Source organism: Adelges cooleyi, unplaced genomic scaffold, assembly GCF_023614345.1.
Source record: "Adelges cooleyi isolate 19-005CV unplaced genomic scaffold, UGA_ACOO_1.1 ACOO_flye_CR_arks_rails_tigmint_CR_PRNA_108, whole genome shotgun sequence".
Taxonomy (NCBI): Eukaryota; Metazoa; Arthropoda; class Insecta; order Hemiptera; family Adelgidae; genus Adelges; species Adelges cooleyi.
Window position 1 is genome coordinate 1,477,816 of NW_026095761.1, and position 26,935 is coordinate 1,504,750.

The 26,935-nt window shown below is 28.7% G+C and overlaps 3 protein-coding genes across 3 annotated transcripts; all 3 read left to right on the plus strand.

Moving 5' to 3' along the window:
- The first annotated feature begins 6 nt into the window (after positions 1-6).
- LOC126840196 (protoheme IX farnesyltransferase, mitochondrial-like) lies at positions 7-3,093 on the plus strand. The gene is made up of 9 exons (XM_050575786.1): positions 7-140; positions 222-392; positions 450-675; positions 871-1,066; positions 1,368-1,543; positions 1,634-1,816; positions 1,886-2,020; positions 2,685-2,811; positions 2,890-3,093. Exons 2-9 carry the CDS (start codon positions 306-308, stop codon positions 2,975-2,977), a joined length of 1,218 nt encoding a protein of 405 aa, XP_050431743.1. The 5' UTR covers positions 7-140; positions 222-305; the 3' UTR covers positions 2,978-3,093.
- Positions 3,094-3,919: 826 nt separating this feature from the next.
- Positions 3,920-8,025, plus strand: LOC126846616 (uncharacterized). The gene is made up of 5 exons (XM_050586274.1): positions 3,920-4,031; positions 6,355-6,490; positions 6,610-6,695; positions 6,826-6,982; positions 7,619-8,025. Exons 1-5 carry the CDS (start codon positions 3,957-3,959, stop codon positions 7,840-7,842), a joined length of 678 nt encoding a protein of 225 aa, XP_050442231.1. The 5' UTR covers positions 3,920-3,956; the 3' UTR covers positions 7,843-8,025.
- A 1,650-nt stretch (positions 8,026-9,675) lies between these two features.
- On the plus strand, positions 9,676-25,681 carry LOC126841865 (uncharacterized). The gene is made up of 8 exons (XM_050578609.1): positions 9,676-9,892; positions 15,988-16,138; positions 17,776-17,907; positions 20,959-21,477; positions 21,596-21,789; positions 21,913-22,159; positions 23,190-23,483; positions 25,142-25,681. Exons 1-8 carry the CDS (start codon positions 9,845-9,847, stop codon positions 25,162-25,164), a joined length of 1,608 nt encoding a protein of 535 aa, XP_050434566.1. The 5' UTR covers positions 9,676-9,844; the 3' UTR covers positions 25,165-25,681.
- Positions 25,682-26,935: the final 1,254 nt, after the last annotated feature.

Consider the following 26,935-nt stretch of genomic DNA (forward strand, 5'->3'; position numbering starts at 1 on the left):
TTAGAAACGAGCTGATAACATAACCATCTTTTATCATAAGGGTTGTGATCAATTTCAGTTATCTTTTCCTTTGATACTGTTCAGTGTTTGTGTCCTTACACTTAAAAGTCATGAGTTATTTAAATGATCAAAACCGTAAAGTTAGTTTAACAAATGTTTTGATTTTTTTACTATTATGCATACGTCGAAATTAAAATAATGATGTATTTTTTTATTTTCAGAGCTGGTAATAGGGTAACATTACCATTTTGCGATCATTTGTGTAAAAATGAGCAATTGTAGCTGCTCGTTGAATCACTTGAATTATGCAACATTTATTAAGAACAATCCTTTGCAATGGGGCACAACACAGGAGAATATATTTTTGTATAAACCATACAATTACCCGCCAGGTTAGCTTTGTTTCAGTTATGACTAATTTAGATATCTAAAATATTATATTTAATTAGATATCCCAGACAACATTGAAACCAAAGATACTGGAAGCCAATGAAACAATTGTCGATAATCCTAAGTCAGTATTGCCTAATGGTAGACAGTTACCACCACAATTAAAACCTGTATGTAGTGCCAATGAAAATATTATTAGAAATGATAAAGAATGGATGGATGTAAGAGTCAATTTCAAAGACTTGCACCTTCATTACTCAAAACTCTCGAAAAGTCGATTAACCAGTAAGTACACATACATATTTCTATAAAGGTGTTTATTATCACTGTAAAATGGATGTTGTTTAAGACATTTATAAACAAATTCTGCTTATTTGTAGGGTTAATTTAAATCAAAGTGAATTATATTTAAACATGTAAATATAGGAATTGGGTACACATAGATACTATATGAAAATATTAATTAACATTATTCTATAGCTTTGGTGGTGATGACAACATTAGCTGGCTATGCGATGGCTCCTGCTCCATTTGATCTATTAACAATGACATACTGCTGTGCTGGAACTGGTCTATTATCAGCAGCTGCTAATTCAATAAATCAATATCATGAAGTGCCATTTGACGCTCAAATGTCAAGAACTAAGAACCGAGTACTCGTTCGTGGCATAATATCGTAAGATTTTTGGCATAACCAATTAATTTATGTGTAATAAACATTGGTCTGTGACTTATTAGATTCAAATTTACTTAGTTGTCAATACTGACCAGTAGCAAGGCGTTAGTCATAAATTCAAGATTAAAAAAAAAGTAGAATATTTATTATACTAATTTAAATTAAATAAAAGTGGGTAGACATTTTACCATCATCTCTATAAGCTATTATAACACTTTGCCACTGATAATTACTAATGATTATTTTATCGACTAAGTTTGATATCTTGTAATATAAATAATTGTAAAATTAATTTTTTTAGGCCACTTCATGCACTTATGTTTGCAACAGTCTGTGGGTCTTTAGGTATAGTTACCTTATATTATGGTGCAAATCCAATAACAGCCGCTTTGGGCGCTACAAATTTAATATTGTATACGTCTGTTTATACACCAATGAAACGTATTAGTATTTTAAATACTTGGATTGGCTCAATAGGTAATTCACAGTCATAAATTGAAAATTTAACAAATTTAAGTTTTGCTATTTTGTATATTTGATGGTTTTTAATTTTTTAATTTTAATTAGTTGGTGCAATACCTCCACTAATTGGATGGGCAGGTTGTACTGGTGGACTTATTGATCCCGGTGGTTTGTTACTCGCTGGTTTATTGTATACATGGCAGTTTCCTCACTTCAATGCTTTATCATGGAATTTACGACCAGACTACTCGAGAGCTGGCTATAGAATGATGTCAGTTACTAATCCAGGTAAAATTAGAGAAAACAAATATTGTTTTGATTTTTGATTAACCATACATATTGGAATTTTTATTATAGGATTATGTAGAAGAACAGCATTGCGCTACACTATAGGTATATTTGGTTTGTGTTGTGCAGCTCCTTTGTGTGAACTGACCAATATGTATTTTTCAATTGCTGTTGCGCCATTGAATGCTTATTTCGTCTACTTAGGTATATACTATTTACACAGAGTGATTATTTTATCACGGACCACTCAATATCTCATAGGGTTTAATATGTTGTTTTTAAAGAATGTGATCTCAATTGTTCACAATTTTTGCTTTTAGCCCCCTCCCAACTTAGTTTTTTTTATAACAACTTTTGAACTTAAATGGTAATGCATATATTTTACTAACTTTTTTAATTTGGAATAATGTACTAAAAATGTTGAATCGTTGATAACCAGTATTGGACAACTATTTTTAAAGTTAGGATAAGAGGGGAAGTGCGTTTGGGAAATGCGCGCAAATAAAAATAATACTACACTCTACCTTTTCTCCTGCCTTAAACATGAAACTTCAAAAATAGTTATACGAAACTGGTTAACGACCAGTCAAAATGTTTAGTACATTATTCTCAATTTAAAAAGTTAGTAAAATATATGCAATACCATTTAAGTTTAAAAAGTTGCTTTCAAAAAACCCTAAGTTGGAAGATGGATAAAAACAAAAAAAAATTGTGAAAAATTGAAACGTTTGTATAAAAACAATATGAAAAAAAAATTGTTTATTTCTTATAAAACCCTATGAGATATTGAGTAGCCTATGATAAAAGAATGACCTGTATAATATTATTCTGTTTAAAATTAATATATTGACGTAATCTTTTTTCACAGCTTGGAAGTTTTATCAAGAATCTGATAGCAAGTCGTCGAGGAAACTATTTAGGTTTTCTTTGATTCATTTACCTGCTCTTATGATACTATTACTAGTCAACAAACATGGTCTATGGTCTAGTAATAGGTAAATGTTGTAGCTGTACTTACTTAAATAATTAGAACATTGACATTTCAATAACAATACTATGTTTTGATTTTATAGCGACCCCAAGGAAACCAATAAATTAATTACAATTAACAAAGATGATGCAAGTTTGGGCTTTATTTTCAAAACTCCTGTATCAATTTAGAACTAGCGTTGTTTTAATTACATTTTTGTTATTTATTGGAAGATATTACATTGTTTGTATAGAATGAATTACACTATGTTTTTATGTCGTGTTGAGTAGTAAAATTATTCATCTCATTGAATTGTTATTTATTTACCTATTTCAAATCTTTAGTTAAGAGGGTTATTTAAATAACAAGTTAGAAACTTAGTTTTAAACACACAATAAATAGGGTGTTCAGCCATATAAGTCACAAAATACATGTTATGTTATTTCAATCAACATCCTATGTTTTTGTGGCATGGTGGGCAGGTTGTCTGATACTGGTCTGGAAGATATAAATTTAAGTATTAAACAATGTGAAAAAAGTAAGAAATAGTTAATAATGTTAAGAGTATTTTATGTTTTATTGAAAACTAATGTGCACAATTAGTTGTAATTAAATTATAATGTTTATTTCCAGTGAGTATACAAATATTTAAAATGTTAATAGTCTGTTCATAACTTACTGTAACACGAGATTTCTTACTTACATGGAATACTGATAGTTCAAACGTAGGTGATATAATAATGAGTAATGACATTACAGTATTATCGCAGAATAGACTATTAGTCTATTCTGTGGTACTATAAATGTCTGTAGTTTTAGAGGTTAAAAAAACATTTACGCATTAATTTTATGTTAAAACATTGTGATCATTAGAAATTACAATATTTTAAAATATTGATCGGTAATTTTACACAGCATAAGTTACTAAAAACACTATAACTACCAATTGTGGTTTCCATGTATTATAAAAAAGGTCACGTTTATCTCGGTTAACATCAGTTATTGTGAGTCCTACATAATTAATAAATCAATAGGCAAATAGACAAGCTATGCATGTATGACATGTGATGCCATAATATACATGACAATAATATGAAATCGGACACGGTGCTGATTGTTACCGTGTTTATTTACTACAAATGGAGGTGCCATAATTTATACTGATACGAAATGCCTCTAATGTATACCTTTTGTACTTGGTTTCCTTTACGTCTTGGAACAATTATAGTTGGATTGATATCAATAGTAAGTAACTCTTATTTATAATAAAATACTAGTACCTATAGCTATAAATTTCAGGAGTTAGCAGAAAAAAATCAGGATTAGAGATAAACTCATAACCACCAGGATAAAAGATAAGATGCTTAGTGAACGAGATGGATCTGTAGTGAGAAGAATGATGATTTTTAAGAAGACGAGTAGCAGTGCTACTGTAACACGTATTAATAAATAGGATAAAATGTAAAAAGATGAAGTGAGATAAAGCGGCGTGTCGATAATTCTGTAGGATAAAATGAAGGTTTTATAAGACGTGGATATCATATCTATGTAAAACTAGTTATTATTTTTATTGCACCATTCTGGTCTTAATTGATTTAATTGAAAGCAATAATATTTATTTCGTAGAAAAAAGCCAGTACAGTGGGGTCGGGGCATAGTGGGAACGGGGAGGTCACAGATCTACAGGAATTATTATGTCTGAAAGTGATAAAATCACTTTTAAATAAACGCTTCGATGCAAAATTGTGGACAGTAAGTTCAAACCAGTACAGTCAAAATCAAGCACAGTATAAATTATCACAGTAAGGAAGTATTATACGTAGATAAGTGAGTAAGGGAGGTCCACTGATAAAAATAAAAATATCGATAAAAGCATTGTACCTAATGACAAATAAGTGCTTATAAATTAATTTATAGTATTAAGGTAGATACGATTAAAGTTGATCGTAGTTAACAGTATAATGAAAATATTTTCATTACCTGTTAGCTGTTGATTTTCATACACTAGCAACCTGGAAGTTGACTACGGCCAAAGTATAATATTCCCCTTTTTTCGGGTTTTCCCTAATAAAACAAAAATTTTACTACAGATTTTTGAAAAAATTGTAAATGGTATAGTTCCATTCAAGATGTACCTTCGGTCTAATTTTCAAATCCCTAAAATTTACTTGAAAAAGTAAAATAAAGAAAAATTGTCTATCCCTTCTAGAGGAAAGGGTTTATTATGCAATTTTTTTGTTTGCCAATGTTTATCGGTTGGTACTTGGTAGTACTTATATTTATTATAGCTTTGTCTAGATGTCTAATTTTTTAACGTTTTAAGAAAGCCACTTTTTTAATTTTGTTTTTGAAATATTATTTTCTTAATAATTGTTAAATGCTACAACTGAATTTCTGTAATAAAACCCTGCGACATACATTCTCATTTATTTATAATTCAATATATTTGATTATAGTTTATCTATTAGAAAAATAGTTGATATTTTACAGGACGCATTGATTTTTAGGCTTTATTCACCGTAGAAACAATATAATAGAAATAACAGAAAATAGCACCATTTAATAGTATGGTTTCAGATTAGTCAATATTCCTATATTTAACGACGATTTAAAAATGTAATAATTGAGATAGCTAAAATTAATGGGTATGATGCAGTGATGATTTTTAGATTAATTAATAAACATGAATGGCCAAGGAAACTGGAATGGTAGGATAACCAGCACGCTTAGTAGGAGGGATAATGAAAAAAAAAATAAGATCTGTTTTCTTTTCGTAAACTCAAAAGGATTAACAAAAATAGTTGCATAAAAAAAATAATTTAAAATCTTTATTAGGTAGCACAAAAGATAAAATAGGGCAAGAGAAAAAATCGGGGATTTTTTTAAATACAGTGTGTTGAATTTGATAAATGCTCAGAAAGAACCAAACATCGGGGTTAGGTTTAAAGAACACATACGGAACATGAAAAACACATATCTCCTATTACGGAACATTTATTGCTGCCGTAATACGTGTATTTATATACTACAACACGACTACTCGCGTATATTTTTTTTTGTCGTTAGGTTTTTTTAAAAAATATTTTATAATTTTATTTCTCTAATATATAAAACCAAAAGTGTTGCTTAAGTTTTTTTAGTCTTATACACTATAGTCTATATACTAATTATACTTATAAAATGTATTAGAAATTTCCTTAGAATATAAGTTTTTACGTTTTCTGAACACTATTCTAAACACGATTCTAGTGTAGGTAATAAAAAAACCGAAAATGTAAGTAGTACAAAAGTTATCATAAAGAAGAATGCTTTTTTATGAAAAAAAAATGTATTATGAGCAATAAACTAGGAACTGAATGTGTGAAAGCGCATGCCGCAAAACAACTTTAGTACCTACTCAATTTTGTTGGGTATATATAGGCTTTCAAATTATCTGTATTTACTTTCCAAACAACCAATTGTTTCACTTTAGATGTTTAGCAATTTCAATAGGAATCGTTAACGTACAAGCACCATTTGATTTTAATGATTTAAAAGTTAAGCCTAAATTGAGAAATTTTATTTTCAGGCACAATCAATTCTCTCAGAAATATTATGTATTTTAAGTTTAAATATGACAGGAACAATATCATGTGAATTGAACTTATTACTTCACTCAAATAATATGGCGTATACGACGGATATTTTGAGATCAATAGAAAAAGGTTAGATACATTTTGAAACTTATTATCTATTTACACATCTAAAATGTATTGTATAAATCTAAAAGTTTAAATAAAATTTGTTTTTCAAATTCCAAATGCATGTGTATTCTTTGTTACAGATCCGAATAGTTATATTTTGGGGATTATAATATATAATATTGTCTACACGATAAGTTGTTTGTTGTTGTTATATGGTGCTTATAAGGTAATAAATATGATAATAAGTGGTTTTAGTTAATAGACATGGTACATAATATATAAATTTATATGTACAGTGTACTCATATAATATATCTCATATAGTATATTATACTTAATAAATATTATATTTTTTAGAATGCAATAATGTTGATTTTACCGTATATAATATTGGAATTTGTGAGATTGTTGGTAATTCTTTACATCGTGATAACATCGATGGTGTTGATAAAAATGAACGTTTTGAATTTTTTGATTCTCATTTTAGTTTCTGTAATTGGAGTTTTTTTATTGCGTATGTATGATATTATATAAATAATAAATTAATTTTATATTATAGACTTTTTATCAAATTATTAATACTTTATTTTTCTTTATAAGACTTTTAACATTGCTATTCCAAATATTTTTTTAAAGAGTTACGTTATTGTAATATTGGCCGTTAAATGTATATATTCGTTTTCGCCAAAATAGAAATGTAGGTATATGGAAATGTATTTTCCTTATTATTGATAATGATCAAATAATGATATGTAAATTCCAAAAATAAAAAATAATAGTTTTATTAGAACTTTTAGTCTAATATTAAAAATAAAAGTTCTACCGTCAAGCAAAATCTGGTTACCATTTAGGAGTTTTTTTTTAAAAATAAAAACAAAAAAATTCGTTTTAAAAAAGTTAATAAAAATAAAGTAGGCAATGGCAATAAAATTCGATGACATATGTTGTGTTATATTATTTTCTATATTTTTTTAAAATGTTAAAACTTTACGATTACTACAAAACAAAGATGAAGGTATAAAGTTAGCTAGTTCGTACACCTAATGTCAGATGTATAAATAATTGTATAAAAATATTTTTTAGCGAAAATATTACATCATGTGGTTTTATTGTATACCTTGTAATATTTATTGTGATGGTGATATTGCAGAAATTTTGATCTACATGTGGTGTTGCCCAGTGAGCTTGGTGCAATGTTTAAGATTGGTGAGAAAATCAGTAGGTCAGGCGCAAGAGGCTTTCGAGATCGACAACAATGGGTTGTCTAATAGTCAAGACATCATATACGATCCACTATCTGAACACTACGGATGGAGACCTTTCAAACCGAGCTACAGTTATCCTTATGAAAACATGCCGCGATACGAATATTAATTTCCTACTTATAGCACGTTAGAGAGGCTCGTGTTCTAGACTATTGTCTACAAATATCAAATATATTATTATTTATAAACAACTATCGGCTATAAAATAGTAGTGAAAAGTCCCATAATATGTGATTCAACTATATTTTAATAGAAACTTTAAACGCACTTATAGTACCTATTTTTTTAATACACCTACATAGCTATCTAATTAATATAGCATAAATGTTTGACTTGAGTTTATTTGAATATTCAATACTTCAGTCAGTAGTTTAAAAATCTAACAATGTATACCAGGTAAATGTAATTATATTATGCACATTTTAAATTATTTACTTATCGATTTGGTATAAATACTGTTCTTTTAATCGATATTATTACTGAACTATAATAAACATGAATATGTAAAAATACGATTGCAAAAATTATTGTACATATTAGTTTTGTTACAGTTCATTACAATGTATCCTGATGTTCGCTAAAGAGAAACTATACATTTTGTATAAAGTATCTGTTAATTCATTATTAACGTTCAACTTTTTTTCTATGTTTCTTACAAAAGTAGATCGATATTTTATTGTAGGCAGCTCTATTTCTATAATCGAGGACTGGTATTATATGCATAAAATATATTTATATATGGTACTTATAAATTTATATTGTTTTGAATGTACAACGTTTTAAACAATGGCCAATACATATCGATTTCGTGACCGTGTTTTAAAGAAGTCATTCTGATTTCTACATGAATGGGCCAAACTAGGAGAAATTGCTAATAATCACAATCGTTTCTTCGCCCGACTTGAAAGGTACATTGCTTTTTTTCGCTGTTTCGTTCACCTCTTGTCTTAGTTTAATCTAGCCTATATATAACTGAAAACTGTTATAATATGTCAGTTCCAAAGCCAACATTTATCCAAATAGTATTATAAAATATTAAGTGTATAAAACTACTCAGTTCTTTAGAATTAACTTCACTTCCTTAGTGTTGTTTTACATGCAAAATAAAGAGTGGCGTGATCCCCTTCTTAACACCTTATATGCATCTTCTTCTTGGCAAAATGGGGAGCCATTCTTTATTCACTCCACACAAGTCACAACATCCACCCGCTTCTTCGGTCTATCTCTAACTCTAAATCTTTCTTCCGTGATAACTCTAACTATTTAAAAAAGGCCGAGCCATCCCAAATTTTATATTTATAAGTTGATTTCATTATCACACTAGAATTTTCTAAGTTTTTAATTATTTGAAAACGCTATAACTGTCAGTTTACATTAAAAAAATGTTAGTATACTCTATACGACTGTACATAGTGTAAGTTGAAATTGGAATTGTTAGATTCAACAAACCTCTCGCTAAAAAATAAAATTCAAACATGTAGGTATTTTGACAAGCATTACCTTCAAATTTTAAGGTCCCCAAACCCTCTCAAATTTTCGTCAATGCTTGCAACAATGTTCCCCCCTCCCCCTTAGCACGGTACTGTAGGTAGTGTTATTCAAATTAAATGTATATTTGAATAGTTAAAAATCCATATAATTTTTGTAAAATTAAATTAAAATCGGAAAATGTTTAATGTTACACACGTTTTGATTATTTGTTATTGCGTGTATTTTACTTTTTTTTCAATGTGTGGAATATTAGAAAAGTCCCATATCCCTTTTCGCAAGCGTGATGCCCTGTCTAATAATTTTGTACATAAGCGTTTTAACTATCGGGATAGCACCTATGCATTGTGAATCGCTGCAGCCTAAAAGAATTTACTATAAAGGAAATTCGGTGGGGATAGTAGTATGTCGCGCGGTGCACTCCGGCCGGGATCTCAGTTTTTCCGGTGTAACAGTGTGTTGGGTGACCGAATGGGTCGTGCTGTGCTACAACTATGTGTTACAGCTCTTCGACCGTAAAGTTTATTACGATATCGAGTAGTTTTTTTAATTTGTAAAAAATATCACTACGTGACTTCTTATATCTATTTCCATTTTTGAGTGTTGCCAAAATCAAGAAAACAATGATTCCTAATCTTTTAAAAGGCTTTTGCTTTGTAATGGTACTTGAGGTAAGTAAGCTAAAATGTGGTCTTTATTTAATTTAACTGTTAAATGCTACACAAACATATTTTTTTTTTTGTTAAAAATGGAAAACTTACCAGCTTAGGTACATTAATTCGCGTATCGGCGTATAATGTATAAAATATGCATTAAAGGTTTAATTAATATAAATATATTTTAATAAGTAGTGCGCCTTTGTATAGAGTTTGAAAAATATGAATTGTTTAAAAATAAATTTCTTATTTGATTATTAAATTAAAAAAAAAAAGGAAATATTGCATCAGTTTTCTTTCCATTACTACAAGTATAATTAGTAATAAACTATAAACAAAACTTAAAATCCTAGTGTGGCTATTCAGCTTTTTGAGGTGGGCTAAGCACATTTTTGACGCCTATATTGAAGCCTAGCGTTAATACACGTGTGCTTAATATAAATAGATTTAGGTACATCTCGCTTTATATTTTTTTTATATCCTTTACAAGAATCTATTTTAAAATCTCTCCGCAATGATACTTAGTAAAGTAGTGGACCAACAATACATTATAATAGAGATTAATTAGGTATCTAATGTAATAAAAGAGAGCTACATAATAGACCTAACTATGTGCTATTAACGAACAATTACACAAAAAGATGTAGTCTATATTATATGAGCACGATTGCATTCATGCATCTGGGAATGCATTAAGTGTATTCGTCTCGTTAACATACCATCTCAATTCATAACTTTCCGTCTTTTTGCTTAATTATGATTAATGATGATCTGTGTTCAATATACTATAAAGCTTTGATAATGATTTATTCTATTTTATTTGCATCTGATTTAATTATTGTTCATATATATTTAATTTAAGAAACATAATAATGTCATTATAAGAAAATTGATTGATAGATCTAACTATTATAGTATAGATGTCAATAAAATAGTCTCTATTTTCACAGAAACGGTCATATTTATATTTTATTATAAACAAAATTGGTAATTAAGAATTTTATTACAGATGCAAATTGATTTTTTAATTAATACAAAAACGGTTTGGAAAAATATAAATTTTATGGGATTAACCTACCTATTCCAAAACTAAATTTGTATAACAATATTTTAATTTTTTATAAATTTGAAAACCTTGTCTTTGTAAAGATAGTTCAACATATTATAATCAAACATATATTTAATATTTTATCATTTTTTGTTAACTCCCTGAAAAATATAATTGGATACATCACGTTAGGTAAAATGTTAAGTAAATAATTTACAAAAATTGAAAAATGAATATATTTTTTTTATAACTGAGTAGAAAGGGTTTGGTATAAATAGATACATAAAAAACTTGCATTATAGAATTAAAGTAAATCGTTTTATTCATTTAACCGCTCGAGTGAATTGCAGAGTTTAACCTAATTCGAACGGCTTTTTTCTTATTACGTTATTTTCTGATTTTCTCTTTTATTCTTCCTTTCATTGAGTACATTTAGATTGGCATATAAATCTCACAATAAAACAACATTTTTAAATCAATAATCTTTGATGGGGATACAAATACTACAATCGCATACTCGAAGATAAAACAGACTGAGGATATTGACTAGGTATACATTTCATTTTATATTGTTAAATTAAACGTTCCCGTCAATTGATTCTGGCGTAGACGTCTGTCTGGACTTATTGTGAACAAATAGATCTAACGTGATGGTGACACGACAAAAATACATTGATCATTGAATTGGTTTATGAAGAACGCCCCAGGCGTGTCCCAATCATTTATACGCTAAAAGTATATATAAGTAGTCTAATTGCACAGTTTCTAGAGTTAAACACATATCACTATTGTTCGATATGAGATTTACTAGAAAAAAAAAATTGATATGGATGTATGTGTTGGCCAAACGTCTTTTTAGATTTTATTAATTTTATATTATTATTAAAGTAATAAAAGCCTAAATTATAGTTCTTCGGAATATTCTGCTGTATTTAACATACCCAATTAATTATTTCAACATTATTTATGGTCTATTATTTATAGCTCATAAATACATACATATTATATCTGATAATTAGGGATGTATAGCTTGCAAAACGTTTAAACAGTAGTTGTGCGGCCCCAACACTATAGCTAAGGGCGTCGGTTGCTGCTTAGGCGGACCCTGGAAAAAAGTTATGTTAAATTTCATTAAAAGTTAGAAATAATTACGGTAGAAACATAAATCATAATTAAATGTAAATGATTTTAAATGATACAATACTATTTTAGTTTCGAAATAATGTTAATACATCAATTAACCACGGATTTAAGTTAAAGTTTATTTCAAATAAGATATTGTTTATTGTTTAATGCAATTTGTTTGCACATTGTTTGATGTTCAATTTTATATTTTATTATTTTTTAAAAAAAATTATTCACGTCTGATTCTAAATATTGTATGAAGTACTTGTGTGTTATTTGCATACATTAGGTAATAGGCGCTTTATTCACTTATTATTATTATTATGAATATTAACTATTTATTATTGTGCAGGCAAAATATTAATGTGAAATGTACCTATAAGACATAACTCATAAGTATGAATGGTAAACTTCGTAGTTACGTATTAACACTTATACTTACTAGTGCATAATGTATTTTTATTTGAAATTGCTAATCACGTTTACTCTACTTGTAATATTTTTAAACCGAATTTTATAAAGTTATTCAACTAAAATATAGACGTTCGTATAAATTATTGCATTGTTGTGCTGTCGAGATTATGGCAATACTGATAAAAAAAAAAAAAAAATACATATGAATACGAATGTCAAAAACGTTTCTTATTCCTCGTGCCGCTTGCGTATAACGGAATATAAGAAGCTAAATATTCACCCGTGAGTAGGACTTCTTAGACTAAAATACGGTCTCACGTGAGAAATATGAGAATGGTAATATAGCACAAATATTATTATTGTTATTATATTATTAGATTTATGGTCGGGAATGACGGTGCACATATATAAGACTACACAACAATGAACATACACGGTTTCTTGTGTATACTATACGCGCTAACAGGTAAAGGCTTAAACTATTGGTTCACAACATAAGTAAATACATAAAGTACACAGACAAAAACTAGAATTACGGTTAAGTGTAAAACGCGTCAATTCCCCCCCCCCCCCCCCCCCCCGAAAGAAGTCCATAAAAACCAAAGAAGACTCTTGTTTTTATTGCTATAGGTATGATACGTAGTCAAATATTAACAAATGACACGCACCTTTATGAGTGTAAACAATATTTTTTATCACGTAGGTTTTTTTTCATTGTTAAGTTGATGTGTATAATGTTTTACTTTATTTTTTTATAAAACATTTAAAAGTGAAAACCTTTTTATACTAGGGAATCTTTTTAGGTAAATATTGTAAATGACTAAAATGTTCTTACAAGATGTCATCATAGACGTAATTAGATCTAGGAGCTATTTTTTATTTAAAATATGTCATGAGTGTTATAAACTTACAAGGATCAAATTAATAACACATAAATAATTTAAATGATAGTTCCCATTTGATTTTTTATGTAATAAAATTTAGTACTTATTTATTAAAAACGTATAACATACTTATACCAAGTATAGTTAAACAATACATAATTATATACAATACTTAAATGAATGGCTATCATTTTAGATTATAATATTTTTGCTAAATCCTGAGCAAAACTATAGAGTTATAGTATATACTTTGTGTTAATGAAACTGGATTATTAAATGTTTGCAAAACATTTTATTAAAAGCAGAAATTTTGAATAAGATTATGAATTTTGTAAAAAAATTTCTAAAAAATACACGTATGACCTGAGTTAATAAATAATACGTGTATTGTAATATATAACGCACTATTAAATGATGGATTTTTCTTTTTGTTATACTTAATACGTTTTATTATATTTGTATTGGTAGGTACTTTCATTATATTTTCCAGCGTTTTTTCCACTGAAAAATGTGGCCCTAATAAACGAGACAAATCATGAATTATTTAGTCGAAAACTACTACTACTACTACTACTACTACGTTACTACTAACTACACCATAACTGCTATTTACTAGTAACAATATTGCCTCTCACTATTTGTAAATATTAAACCTATGAATCACTCTAGTATTGATATTCTCTTATTCCTCAGTACGCATGCATTACATTGAGATACTAAATAAAATAACATGTTCATAATTTAATTATTGAACTGATATTTAATCCTTATAATATATATTACTACAAATTAATTTAGGTATAGGTATTTAAAATACTCATACAATTTATATTTCAATGGATCCCTATCACATTATTGAGAGTGTAGAGTTTTGTACTTTAAACAATTAAAATAATTAATAATAAATACGTACAAAACTTAGGAACTTCAAGACTAGTCATTATTGAGTAAGTAGTATTTAAAAAATAAAGTGCATTTCGTATTTAAACTTTATACATAAAACATATAGTTAATGATAATGTTTTTTTTTTGTTTAGACCTGGTTACAATTAGTCTTAGCATTTATATAATTAAAACACGATAATGATTAATGATAAGTCCAGCTCTAAGGCAGAATGAAACGATACGTTATATTACTGAGATAATTTTGGATGTGCGATTATCGATTGGATGTTGTTTTTGTGCCTAATGTAATTTTAATAACTAAAATATGTCTAAATCTGAAAGTTTAAAAATATAATACCATTAGGGAAGCAGGGAAGTTAAAAAATACTAAGAATACTTACAAAATAAAATGATAAAATATCAGCTGCCACGGTTAAGTATTCATTATTGGCGTTAATATAGACACAATTTAAGGGAGGCTTGAGTGTGCTTAGCACCCTCAAACTTGTTTACGTTTCTTACATTAAGTTACATGAAGGGCCTTTTTAGTATATTTTTGGTGTTTAACTTTTAAGCCCCTTCTCTCAATTTTTTATAATTTATTGCTATTATTACAATAAAATAAAATTGTCTAAAATGGAAAAATCAAAAATGTTTTTTTTTATATACTAAACATTAAAACATCAAACCATTGACATGGAACAATATTAACGTTTTATGTGTAAGATTATTTTTGTTATTACTTTTGTATTAGGACATAAAACTTAAAAACTACATGGTGACTTCGACGATTTACTAGTGTTTCATGCTTAACGTTTTGTCGTTCAATTATAAATACACTGTAGACATAAGTTTCCGCCCACACTTATAAATTAATTCTTAATCGTTCCCCTTTGTGTTTTAAACTAAACTGTGTTACGGTCCGCGTTACATCTCACATCCTCTTTAACATTCCAGTTTTTTAATTCCAATGTAACACTATCTATTAAGCTCGCTACGTTATTGACGTTTATTGACCAGATCACATTTATCATTCAGCATCCCACAGTCTACAAAATATAATTTTATAATTCCTATAGGAACAATTTTACAAAGTTAAATTTTTTAGACGTTTTCATCTAAACCGGAGAGCAAACTGTAACTCAAAACTACTGCACATGCATGCTACGTCTGAACTTTAAATACGATTTTTAAAAAGTAGTAGATATTAGATGTCTTGACATGTTTCCTTGTAATAGTTAAATACACATTGGTGGTTGACTATACATATTGAAAAAGTATAGAAGTTGCACCAACCGTATTCATCTTATTATTCTAGTTGTATTTTTATAGAAGGAACTAGAGACTCTTTTTTTGTTTTTTTAGTTTTTACTAATAGAAATAAATATATAGAAATTAAAACTCGTCACATAGCTTTCATTGTTATAACTTTTGGTTAGTAAAACTAAAATAATTATAAACAAAATATGTATTGTCATATTCCGTGGTTTGTGTTGGAACGTTGAGTTCTAATGAAACTTAAGTTAATGCTTCATTGATAGTTAAATTTAAAAAAAAACTCATATATATAGCGAAAATTCAAATTTAAGAAAATGTTCAAAACATAATTTTATTTGCAATAAATACAGTTTCAAGTGTAATACCATTTTTCACTCATATCATATTTTCTTACGCCCTTTATACATTTTTTTAATCGATTTTAAACATACTATACCGTATAAAATTATGATAATTTACGAATTAAATTTGTTTAGAGTTTTCTTGGACGAACTACTGGAGCAGAATTGGGAGACAGTTGCTCATCTAATCAAGACTGTAGAACAGAATTCAGCAAATGTCATAAAGAGTCGGAGACTTGCACTTGTTTGCCATATTATGCAAGGATGAATGACACGTGTGTACAATGTAAGTAAACAAAAAATAAAGAATACAACTTTAATGCAAGCTTAAATACTATAACAAAAGATTATCCCAAAAAATATATTGTTATACATTTTACCACATTTATAGTATCTAATTGTATATAAATGTAATATTTTGGATAAAAAAAGAATGATGGTATATGGTTCACTAGTTTGCTAAAACGTTACCTATACATTTAAAATGTTAAAAAGTGCACTACTTTGATTAAAAAATATAGAACAAAATATAAATATTCTTGACAAGTGTTAACAAAAATAATAAATTAAAATTATTTAATAATTTCAGTAAAATATTAAAGTGTGTATTTTGGTTTTTTTATTTTGTATTTTAATCGTAAATTGTGTAGGTATAAAAAGTAAAAAGTAAATACTATAAGGTTTTATTTTAAAAATAACTTAACTTTTTAAACAAGTATACACATTAGATTTTCAATACAATTTTTAGGCTTTAAATCCCCCCAAAAAAAAACATAGTTTGAAGCTTTGAAAATATTCAAAATGTGGTCTGAGAATTAATTTTAACAGGTTAATTGCCCTAAAATTATAAACATTTTAATATTTTATTGTTATAATGGTATGTGAGATTCGCCATTATGTTGCGGGTTTCTATGGTACCTACTCCGGAGTACGCTATTAAGGATTATCCTTAACAAGTCCTAACATTGCAAAAATATAGTTTACAAATGAATTTGCAAGAAGATAAATAAAAATATTAAACATTTTACTGGAGTCAAGTGTCAACACCAAAAGTATTTTAGAATCTTTAAAAAAAATATTTACAAGTATATTTATTAACCATATCCAAGCTGTTTATTTCAATTTTCTAGTGATTGGTCTTTCGGAGAGAGTTACTTTAAAAAATGAAAGACTCAATTTGAAATTTTGTAATTTACCTATGGTAATAACTAGACACGTACGATTTGTGATTACTAGTTGTTATAGAAAAAGGGAACATTATATGATTAAATGAAGAATCAGACAACCGTGACCCATTGAAAAAGTACTTACAGACGGCCAAATAAATAAAAACATTACTATTTAACCATTACTCTCTCGACTTTGTATTAAGGTTAAAGTCGAATAATTTATGTTGAATGTATAAATATTGTAGTAATACATCGATTTTCACATGGGAAAGTAAATCGTCTAGCAAAGATATAAATGATACATATGACTGACAACTTGACAACTATGAAACTTGAAAATTATTACCAATTTGTTATCAAATTGAACGTTTAGAAACGAAGGCGTTTCACAGACTTTTTTACATTTATATAATTTTCTAGCTGAGGCCTGGTAGCGTTTCTAAAATAAAATTAGTCTAGGTTCGGGCAACTAAAACTGGAACTAGAACACTTATAGCATTGTTCAAAAGTAATAAAATGTATTACCATTGTCTGTTCTCTTGGCGCCTTCTACAAGTGCCTCGGGCTTACCAGTCGTGCTGATAACTGCCCACTGAATAATTCAATTAGCATTGTAACCCCGTTATGATTTAAGGTTAATACTATAAAAAAATAAATAGCTTTTTCCTCAGCTGGACTAGCGATAATAGTAAAAAAATAAATACTATTGTAATGTATTGTACATAATTTTTAATTCGAAACTTCTAATTTACAGCCACACTTTTAGGATTCGAATGTGTTGTCGACGAACAATGTTCAATGAAAGTCGCCAATAGCAGGTGCATAAACAATGTTTGTCAGTGCGAATCAAAATTTTGGCAGTACCGAAGGCACACCTGTTTGAGTCGTAAGTGTGTAATGTGTAGTGTTTATTTACCTTATTTATGTGGTTCGAAAATCAAACGTTATATTTAAAGAGAAGAACGGCATAGGTTTAAATTAAATAAAGAAACGGTTGATTCGCTTTTTAAAAAACTTATTAAGGAACCGATTGCATGGCGATGTGACCGTTATATAAGCTACTCAAAACAAATATCTAGTACAAGAAGCTAGTTAGTATTCGGAATTGCCCATAGCGACGTGGGAGAACAATACGGGATATTAACATAGCCGAGTACTTTGTAGTGTGTATAGCCTATAGGTTACCCACGCGTGTAAGCCCAGACAAGCAACCGTATTCGATCGCGTGAAAAATATATGCAACGATTTTTCTCGAGTACTTTGGTTCATTGACATCGTTCATTAACATTTAAGATCCCGTTATTATTTTCAACATTTTTTATTTATGACATAAAAAACAGCTGATCCTAATCGAGAGCAAAAACTATAATAAAACTCCGAGCATGATTATTGCTGAATATTGTCACTGTTAGGAACTATGCAAACCATATGTGTCTCGCAGCTGTAATATAATAAAATACTGACATAGGTTTTGACGTCACACGCTTCAATGGATTAATTTGTGTTTCGTAGAAAAAGGGATTAACACATATTGCAGTAGACACAAGAGAAGAAAAAAAAACGGTACGGTGACGCGGTAATGAGATTTTCGTTGCAAATTTTAAATTGAAAGTACAATAAACTATTTCGGTACACTATTGAATCATCAGCCACTATGATTATCTCGGCACAATATCGAATAATACAATTTGGTTCTCTCGGCAGTTGGCTCTATTATACGACGGATTTATAAAAATCCACCCGTAGCCGATTTGGCCTGGATAAAAAGGAATGTTATTATGTGGGCGTCTCGTTTGTCATTTATCGGATATAACGATTTAATGTTCTACAGCAAAATATAATTTTACATCGCAATTAACGAAAACAAATTTGTTTGAAAGTCAAATAGTAAAAAATGTACCTATTCGATAATATTACTACTGAATTATAAGGTCAAATGTCAATAGCGTTTTTCATAATATTAACTTAACTATGCAATTATTACCAGTTACTTATTTACATAGTTAAAAAAATTGTACCCAATTTTACATACTTAGAGCAAAAAAAAAAAGTTACGGTTAAAAGTAATTAAAATATATATATATAAATAGAAATTCTTTTTTTTTTTTTTAATGTAGTTATTTGTAAAATTAGATTTGAATCGATTATTTTTTGTAATATTATGTACTAGGTGGATGTGATTAAGAAGATATGTGGGTATCTAATCAAACTATGGTTAAATATATTCACTACGTTTTATTATAATTTATCATAACACTTAGTTTACTTCTGAGCATATTACATTGGAAAAGAAAAAAGGTGTTGCAGTGTATAGATATATTGTACCTTCTTTATTTTCTTTACCTTTTATTAATGCCTTTAAGTAGCCAAATATAGATTTGATCTGCTAATTATTACTTAGTCTCATTTTTTAATTCTAATATAACAGTTATACAAAAATAAGTCAAATATTGATTATTAGCTACCTAATATATTGTAGTAAGAATAATTTATAAGATAGTATTATTACAATTTATAGTCTTGAACATCAGAGTCATTGACTTGAAAAAGGTAGTATAACAGTTCAAATTTTGCATGCTATCGTTAAAAACATTTATAAAATAACGCTGTATCATGATAGTTATAATAACAATAACAAAAAAAAATCCTAAAACCGTAGACAATTTTGTTATAACAAAATTACGCTATTATTGTGAAAAATGAAAACATTAAATAATATTTTACAACTTTTTTAATTATTAGTATATAAAACGATTTAGTCGTAGAGAAAGATAAAAATTGTAGTACACAATTTTTTGTTCTGGAAAAAGAAAAATTAAGTTTAGAATGATCAGATTTCTCCTTCAGAGTTTGAAGATTTATTAGTTATCTAATAAATTTCAAAATGCTTTAAATTTTAAATGTTTAAAATATTTACTAATTATTTTATTTTCTGATATAGTATATTTAATTAATATAATATTTAATAATAATTATTATTAATAATATACCTAACAAATAAAAAAAAAACGAAGAAACAAATTTCAACTGTTTTGACGTTTGTATATTATTAAAATAAATAAATAGACATGTTATAGTCCGCTTAGTTGAATACGTGTTTAGAGGTTTAAATATCTTTATAACACAACTGGAGGCATGTATGACAATGGGTAAATATGACTAGACTACCTGTACTGTGCTGAGGCTGTTTCCCATCGTCATAATACACGAATTTTATATGCGTGAAATTTTTCGAATACGCGTAAAAATGTGTGAAATAAATTAACTGTAATCTGTTTGGTGTAAACTGTAAACACAAACTACACGATTTACCTACACGTTATTATATTGAAATATTTAACACCATTGATCTAAATCATAGATCATGCATTATAATATAAGATATAGGTGACATAGTATATTTCATAATTTGGTAGACGTACCTAATAATTTATATTATACTACATTATACTTATGAAAACAAAATTAATATATATTTTATAATTCGTAAATATATAGACAAATAGTAAGTCGTTAATGTTTTTATTCTGTAAGTAGTGAACTAGGAACCATATTTATGTATATCATACCATTGTTGATTATAAATTATAAATATTAGTATTTATAATCAATGATTATATACACGTGTAAATTAAATTGTCAACTAAATAGCTTATTAAGAATAGCAATAACAGGATGAAATACAATTATATTTTAAAATGTTAATGTCTAATATCGAAAAATATACATATAATATCATTATTACACTTACTTTCATCTCCGATATTTTTTGTACACTTTGAATTTTAAAACTTTCTAACATTGTCCATTGAATTTGAACCCTCCCTGTTTTTATGCCACTCTAGATCCACAAGGGACACGATAATTCAAATTTCCATTAATCGAGTACTTTGCAATCACCTACCGGTGTTTTTAATCCAACAACTTTTGTTCACAGCTGCCAAAATGGGTGAAGTATGTTATAGTGATATACATTGCACAATGTGGGATGAAAGAAACAAATGTGAGTTTACCATACCAGGCGTATTCGGATTTTGCGTATGTGATTCTAATTCTCAATCTGACTGTCCGTCTAAGGGACAAGAAACGGTTCTGGCGAAACCAGCGAATTCGGTGCTTAAGTATCCGTTCGGGAAACCAGACTTTAAGAAAAAGGTGCCGTATTTGAAACGGCCAACTGCGACCACAACGACATCAGAGCCAACAAGACCGACTAGTAGGCTACCGTTGAAAAAACCTATTTTAAAAACAAACAAAACAAGTGAAATAAAAAATTATTCAAACCAGCCGATTAGCACCCAAAATCCGATTTTATTTGTAAACCTTACTTCAACGCCAACATATTCACCCGTTAAGTATTATTTAAAAAATCCTTTAAAGGATTCTCAAAAAAAGAATCAAACAATCGATGACAATCTTACGGCGAAACCGTATAAGAAACCATTAATTAACTCAGGTGAATATCGAATTGTGTGCTTATAATGTATTTTGTAAACTGCTTACTGATCAATGTTTCGATTTCATATAGATACAAAATGCAGAAACATAATTTTAATAAAAATAAAACTTTCTAGGTTTATTGACGAGGAAAGGCGACTCCAAAAAACGAATAAGCCTGGGATTTGTGTGCTCTACTGATGCACAATGTATGCAGAATGATATAAATTCAAGATGTATTCAAGGCGTATGTGATTGTCAGTTCAGTAACAGCACAACAAATCTACAGTGTTCAGCAAAGAATCGTGGATGTTTACCGAACACGTTCCAGGTATAAGAATTTAATACGGCTTATATATTACGGCCATAATATATATATATTAAATGTATAAATTAATGTCCTTTTATATACATTTTCGTTTAAGAAAATATTCATTTAATGGTATGTCTTTAGTGTCGGTCAAGTGGGAAATGTATAAGTTGGTTCTTCGTGTGCGATGGCCGGAAAGGCGATTGTGGCGAGGACGATATCTCTGACGAGGAATGCTCGGGAAGCCAACAATGTCCGAGCACTTCATTTAAGTGCAGGTCTGGCAATGGTATTAAAAATGTCTGTGTGTCGAGATCAACACGCTGTGACGGAATTCAAAACTGCCCTTACGGCGATGACGAAGAAGGGTGTAAAGCTGTTGGACACAAGGGTAAATATTGATCTTAAATTACATTAAATAGTTGTATAACGTATAGGTACGCACGTCTTCAAGATTATTACACTGGTAACAAGTAAGCAATTTACACACCGACGGTTACATGTATAAAATGAGGAATGTAATTTAAACTTCTTTCTTTATGTTTTTCTTTATAACACATTTCTTTATTCTATTATACTAAGCTGAACTTGTTACTTGTGTAACATTTCATTATTGATGCTGGTATAGATAAATTATAGTGGGATTATCCAAGTTGTTTATAAATTACACCTTATCCTCGAGAACAACATTTTTATTGATGGCCAGTGACTATTATTATGCATTTCTTATTTTGGCAGTCGCCAAATAATGTTATTATTTTAAAACATAACATATGAAATATCGATAATCAAAAGAATACGATTGGTTTTTTTTAATTTACAGGAGAGTAAAATAAAAGTTGTTTTTCCAATGTGTTCTCTTAGAAGAACATAATACCATCCATGTGATTTTCATACGTTTTTTCAATCTTCTTAAAAATTTAAGAACAATTGCAAAACTTGTACTTGTATAGGTAGAAAAAGGTTTGGTCATTGACAAATTTTATGATCAAACACATTTATTTTTTGAAATATTGTTCATACCCTTTTTTGATTCTCATCATTTTACATAGCAATTCACTCTTTATTGCCAGTTACAAGTCAGGAAATTGTGTCATTCATAATGATTTATGCACACTAACACTACGTAGATAAGTAAGAGTTTCTTTGTTTTTAAGTATAAAATTTGTTGAATGTACCATTGTTAATTGAACCATTCAATTAAACTTACACTAATGTAATTTTCTTCTAAATACCTCTTTCAAACTGAAACTCTCTCCAACGTAACGAATTTATAACTGCTGGATAGGTACACGTTTCTATAACTCTCATCAAGGATGCGACCATAATAATTAAAATCAATGCACTCGTAGTACGTTTATTTTATAGTTATATGTAATATGCACTAACTCTTAACTGTGTATTGTGAACTTGTGTGTTAGAGTGTCCACCGTATACGATCCAGTGTGGAGATGGCCGTTGCTTGCCCGAGTATGAACTGTGCAATGCTGTGGTAACGTGCGCAGATAAGTCAGACGAACTGGAAGGTTTATGTGTCAGTGGCGTACAGGTGACTACCAATAAAACGGTATCTATATTGCCACGGGCTCGTGGTCCACCAACTGATCATTGCCCGTTCAGATGCAAAAATGGTAGGTGCCGATCCACTGCTGTATTGTGCTCGGGCCGAGACGGATGCGGCGACGGCTCGGACGAATCTGGCTGTTCGGTCTGCAGTAAGTGCCATCAATGAGTATGGTATAAATAATAATATTAATACGTTCCAAATGTATAGTATTTATGTACAATCTATACTCAATATTATACCGACGACGACGACTGGAAAGTGAGATTGACATAGCGAAAATAATTAATTGTAGGCGTTTGAAAAATGCACTTTGCTATTTGTGTGTAGAGCGTCTATAACGAGAGGACCGTAACAAATGCATACCACCACTCGCTGATTCGCTGTATAAAATAACTTAAAACTTGTTTATATATTTTTTTTATCGACCGACATTACTTTTGGAAAGCAACGAAATAAGTTTCTATCTATTGGCCTTGTGATCTAATTATTTCATTCATAACAAATATTTACTTCTAAGCTACTGTGATGAAATTTAAGTTTATTTTAGAAAATAATTAACAAGCATTCTGTTTAAAATGAGGTAATGCCAAGCCCTATTAAAGTTAAAAATAATGTCTATTTTAGTTGTTCAAATAAATCGCAATACATTTAGCCAGTTATTGTGCTTATAACCACTATATCGTGTCTATTATATACGTGTATAAAAAAATTCTAGTTGGTAAATTCTCTAGTATTTAATTAGAAAATGTTTGTACTATTAAATATTTATTCATTTTTATCGAGTAAATCATCAGTTTGCTTGCGTAGAAACAAATACGGAATATCAGAATATGTATAATATGTCAACAAGTAGCACATACCAAAACATCCAAGTACAATTAAGTGCCTAATATTACAAGGGCGCCCACAGGGAGGGGCAGGGGAGGCAACATCCCGCTCTTCTAAAAGTAAAACAATTTATATTCAGTATCCCAAATTCCCAAAATCCATTAAAAAATCATAGGCGGCCCTCTGAATTTTTACCTGTAGCGCCCTTGCCTAATGATGACTATTAGTTAATTTATAATAAATCCCACGAGCATTATTGTATCATCAAGTATTTTGAAACGCCTCAAAAAAATTAAATCATGAATCACCTTAATCCTACTTCAATTTGTAGATTACATATACACGCTCCATTACCCTTTTGTCGTTAGGACATCTTGCGTGACCAAATAATTAGGTAGTCTAAAGAAGCGACGATCTACTTTTACACGTCCGTAGTTTTATTTTAAGCTTTAACCGTTTACATTGATCTTATAGCGTACTAAACCTAGTTTTTTTTAATGGGGCAAAACTAGTATATTATAAAAGGAAATAATTCTTCATGTTTAGGCAAATACTGTACAAACTGTAAAAGTGAAATTTGTAATAAGCAAATGTATTTAAATAACTTTTTTTACAGTCAACTATAAGTTCGTTGTTGTTATTCAAAAATTAAAATTAAAATACATTTTTCATATCTACTACATAATAAATTAAATAATTAAATCATATATTAATGGGTTCATAAAAAAAAATTGTCATTACAATTCAGACAGATATTTTTTGTATTCTATTTTTATAATCAGGAAATTTTAGTGTCCATAAACTGGCATATCTAATAAGGATTTTTGTTTTGTTAATATTATTGGGAGAGGAGGTAAGAGAGATAACACCACCCCCATTTCAGTTTAACTGTTTGTATATGTGTTTTAAACACTTTTTTCAATTTTTACTTGCCTTCTACTCTAAAATTTATTTCTGATTAATTTTTTGTTGTTCTAGAATGTCCGTTAGCAGTTTCGTAGTACATGGCGTTATCGGCATCAGAACAAGCGTACCTACATAATTATTTACAGTCGATAGATCGTAATGAAATGTATACTACGCACGTGTAATTTTGTACATAATTGAATATTATACAATTTTATAATAATTTATTATTTTTACGTGTGAAGTTTTTTTTTCCTAGGTTAGTAATATTTAATATTATTGTAAATTGCTTAGAAAATGATACGTAATCATTTATTGGCATTATGTAAATATAATTAAATAATCACGAACTATTTTTTAATAGTATGTGAATGAATAGTTAAATGCTAAAGCTCTTACATTAATTTTTGTTTTGGCGTATTTTTACTGGTAACAGTATATTGCGCCGACTGATTTTTCTACCTGAAAGCGTCAAAGTGCGCCGTTAATGTCATCTTATGTTATTATGGGATAGCAAATTGTACCAGAAATATTGTCACAGAACCTACCCACCCATTTATTAAGAGTAAAGCATAGGCAATATTGCCCAAAATCTTAAATTAGAACTTAAAACTATAGTGTATACTTATTATTTATTAATATATAATTATAATGTATTATTCATTGTTATTTGTTTTGTCAGACTACCGCACTCATTTCTACAGACAAAACTTCATTTTGTCCATCAAAATTGGTTTGCAAGAATCATAATTAAAGTGTTCTGTAATTGTTGTAAAATCGCGTAATTTTCACAGTAACTAGAGGAAAACATTATCTGTGCTTAAGTGTTTTTAAATTTTCGATTACTCAGTCCATTAGTTTTTAATATTTTATTGTAAAACACTAAAAACCCCTAATGCCCGGTTGCACCAAACTTATTGTTATCTATTGGTCAATTATTTACCACCGTAATGAACTTACTTTTGTTAAATTAACATGTGTTAAATTTACGAGTGTTGCTAAATCGTTGATTTATATTAACGTTACCAGTATACTGATTATCGAAGAAATGGTATCAGCAGTAGAAGTTAATATTATCATCATACAGGGTCTAATCAATGATAAACTAAATGATTAACTCCAGTTAATCGAATTTATCTCTGAGTAAATATTTGGTGCAACCCGGCATTAAACTATAAACATTCACAGAGAAAAAAATTCAATCTATTAAAAAATACCACACTTAAACATGGATAATATTCTCCTATATTTTTCTATGGAAAATTGTTGATTCTAGTACTATCACAGCCTCTACAGTACAGAGTACTGATTCACGCAAACTCTGTTTTATAATACAAATTATGAGTGGGTAGCGTTCTCTAAACAGTATGATACATATAGTAAGATGTACTTGCAAACTTTCAGTAAGTAATACTAATCCCTTCATAAACATGTGGTATAGTTGATTTTCAAGACATTTTAAGCGAATGTGAGTTGCGTCAATTGATTAAAACGGATTCAACTATCGTTGTTCAGTGAATATTCTACCGACGAAGAAAAGTGGAGGTTTAAAAAAAGATGTATTCCGCCACATTATAAATACTTAAAATTAAAATAGTATTTCCAAATGAATTTCATAACCATAACAAAATGTAAGGCTAATTTACTAGATTAATGAAAAATGAACTTTGGGGCTAACGTAAAGTTGTCGGCAATACTGCTGAATGACTGTCTAAAATACTGCACGGATGTCTTAACTCTTACGGCGTAATTTCTGCTTTGTTTGTTCATAAAATAAAAAAATTGAATTTATTTGAATGGTGTTTTTGTTTATTTTTGTGTTATAGTATTTTATACTATGTACCTAATAAAGTACTTTTTTATTAA

Excerpts from the sequence above, each read along its gene's own strand:
- LOC126846616 (XM_050586274.1), top strand. The coding sequence starts at position 3,957 with ATGCCTCTAATGTATACCTTTTGTACTTGGTTTCCTTTACGTCTTGGA. Across the intron at positions 6,491-6,609 it reads TTTGAGATCAATAGAAAAAG|ATCCGAATAGTTATATTTTG; the intron begins GTTAGATACATT and ends TCTTTGTTACAG. Across the intron at positions 6,983-7,618 it reads AATTGGAGTTTTTTTATTGC|AAATTTTGATCTACATGTGG; the intron begins GTATGTATGATA and ends GTGATATTGCAG.
- LOC126841865 (XM_050578609.1), top strand. The coding sequence starts at position 9,845 with ATGATTCCTAATCTTTTAAAAGGCTTTTGCTTTGTAATGGTACTTGAG. Across the intron at positions 21,478-21,595 it reads GAAACCATTAATTAACTCAG|GTTTATTGACGAGGAAAGGC; the intron begins GTGAATATCGAA and ends AAAACTTTCTAG. Across the intron at positions 21,790-21,912 it reads GTTTACCGAACACGTTCCAG|TGTCGGTCAAGTGGGAAATG; the intron begins GTATAAGAATTT and ends GTATGTCTTTAG.
- LOC126840196 (XM_050575786.1), top strand. The coding sequence starts at position 306 with ATGCAACATTTATTAAGAACAATCCTTTGCAATGGGGCACAACACAGG. Across the intron at positions 393-449 it reads ACCATACAATTACCCGCCAG|ATATCCCAGACAACATTGAA; the intron begins GTTAGCTTTGTT and ends ATATTTAATTAG. Across the intron at positions 1,544-1,633 it reads TACTTGGATTGGCTCAATAG|TTGGTGCAATACCTCCACTA; the intron begins GTAATTCACAGT and ends AATTTTAATTAG.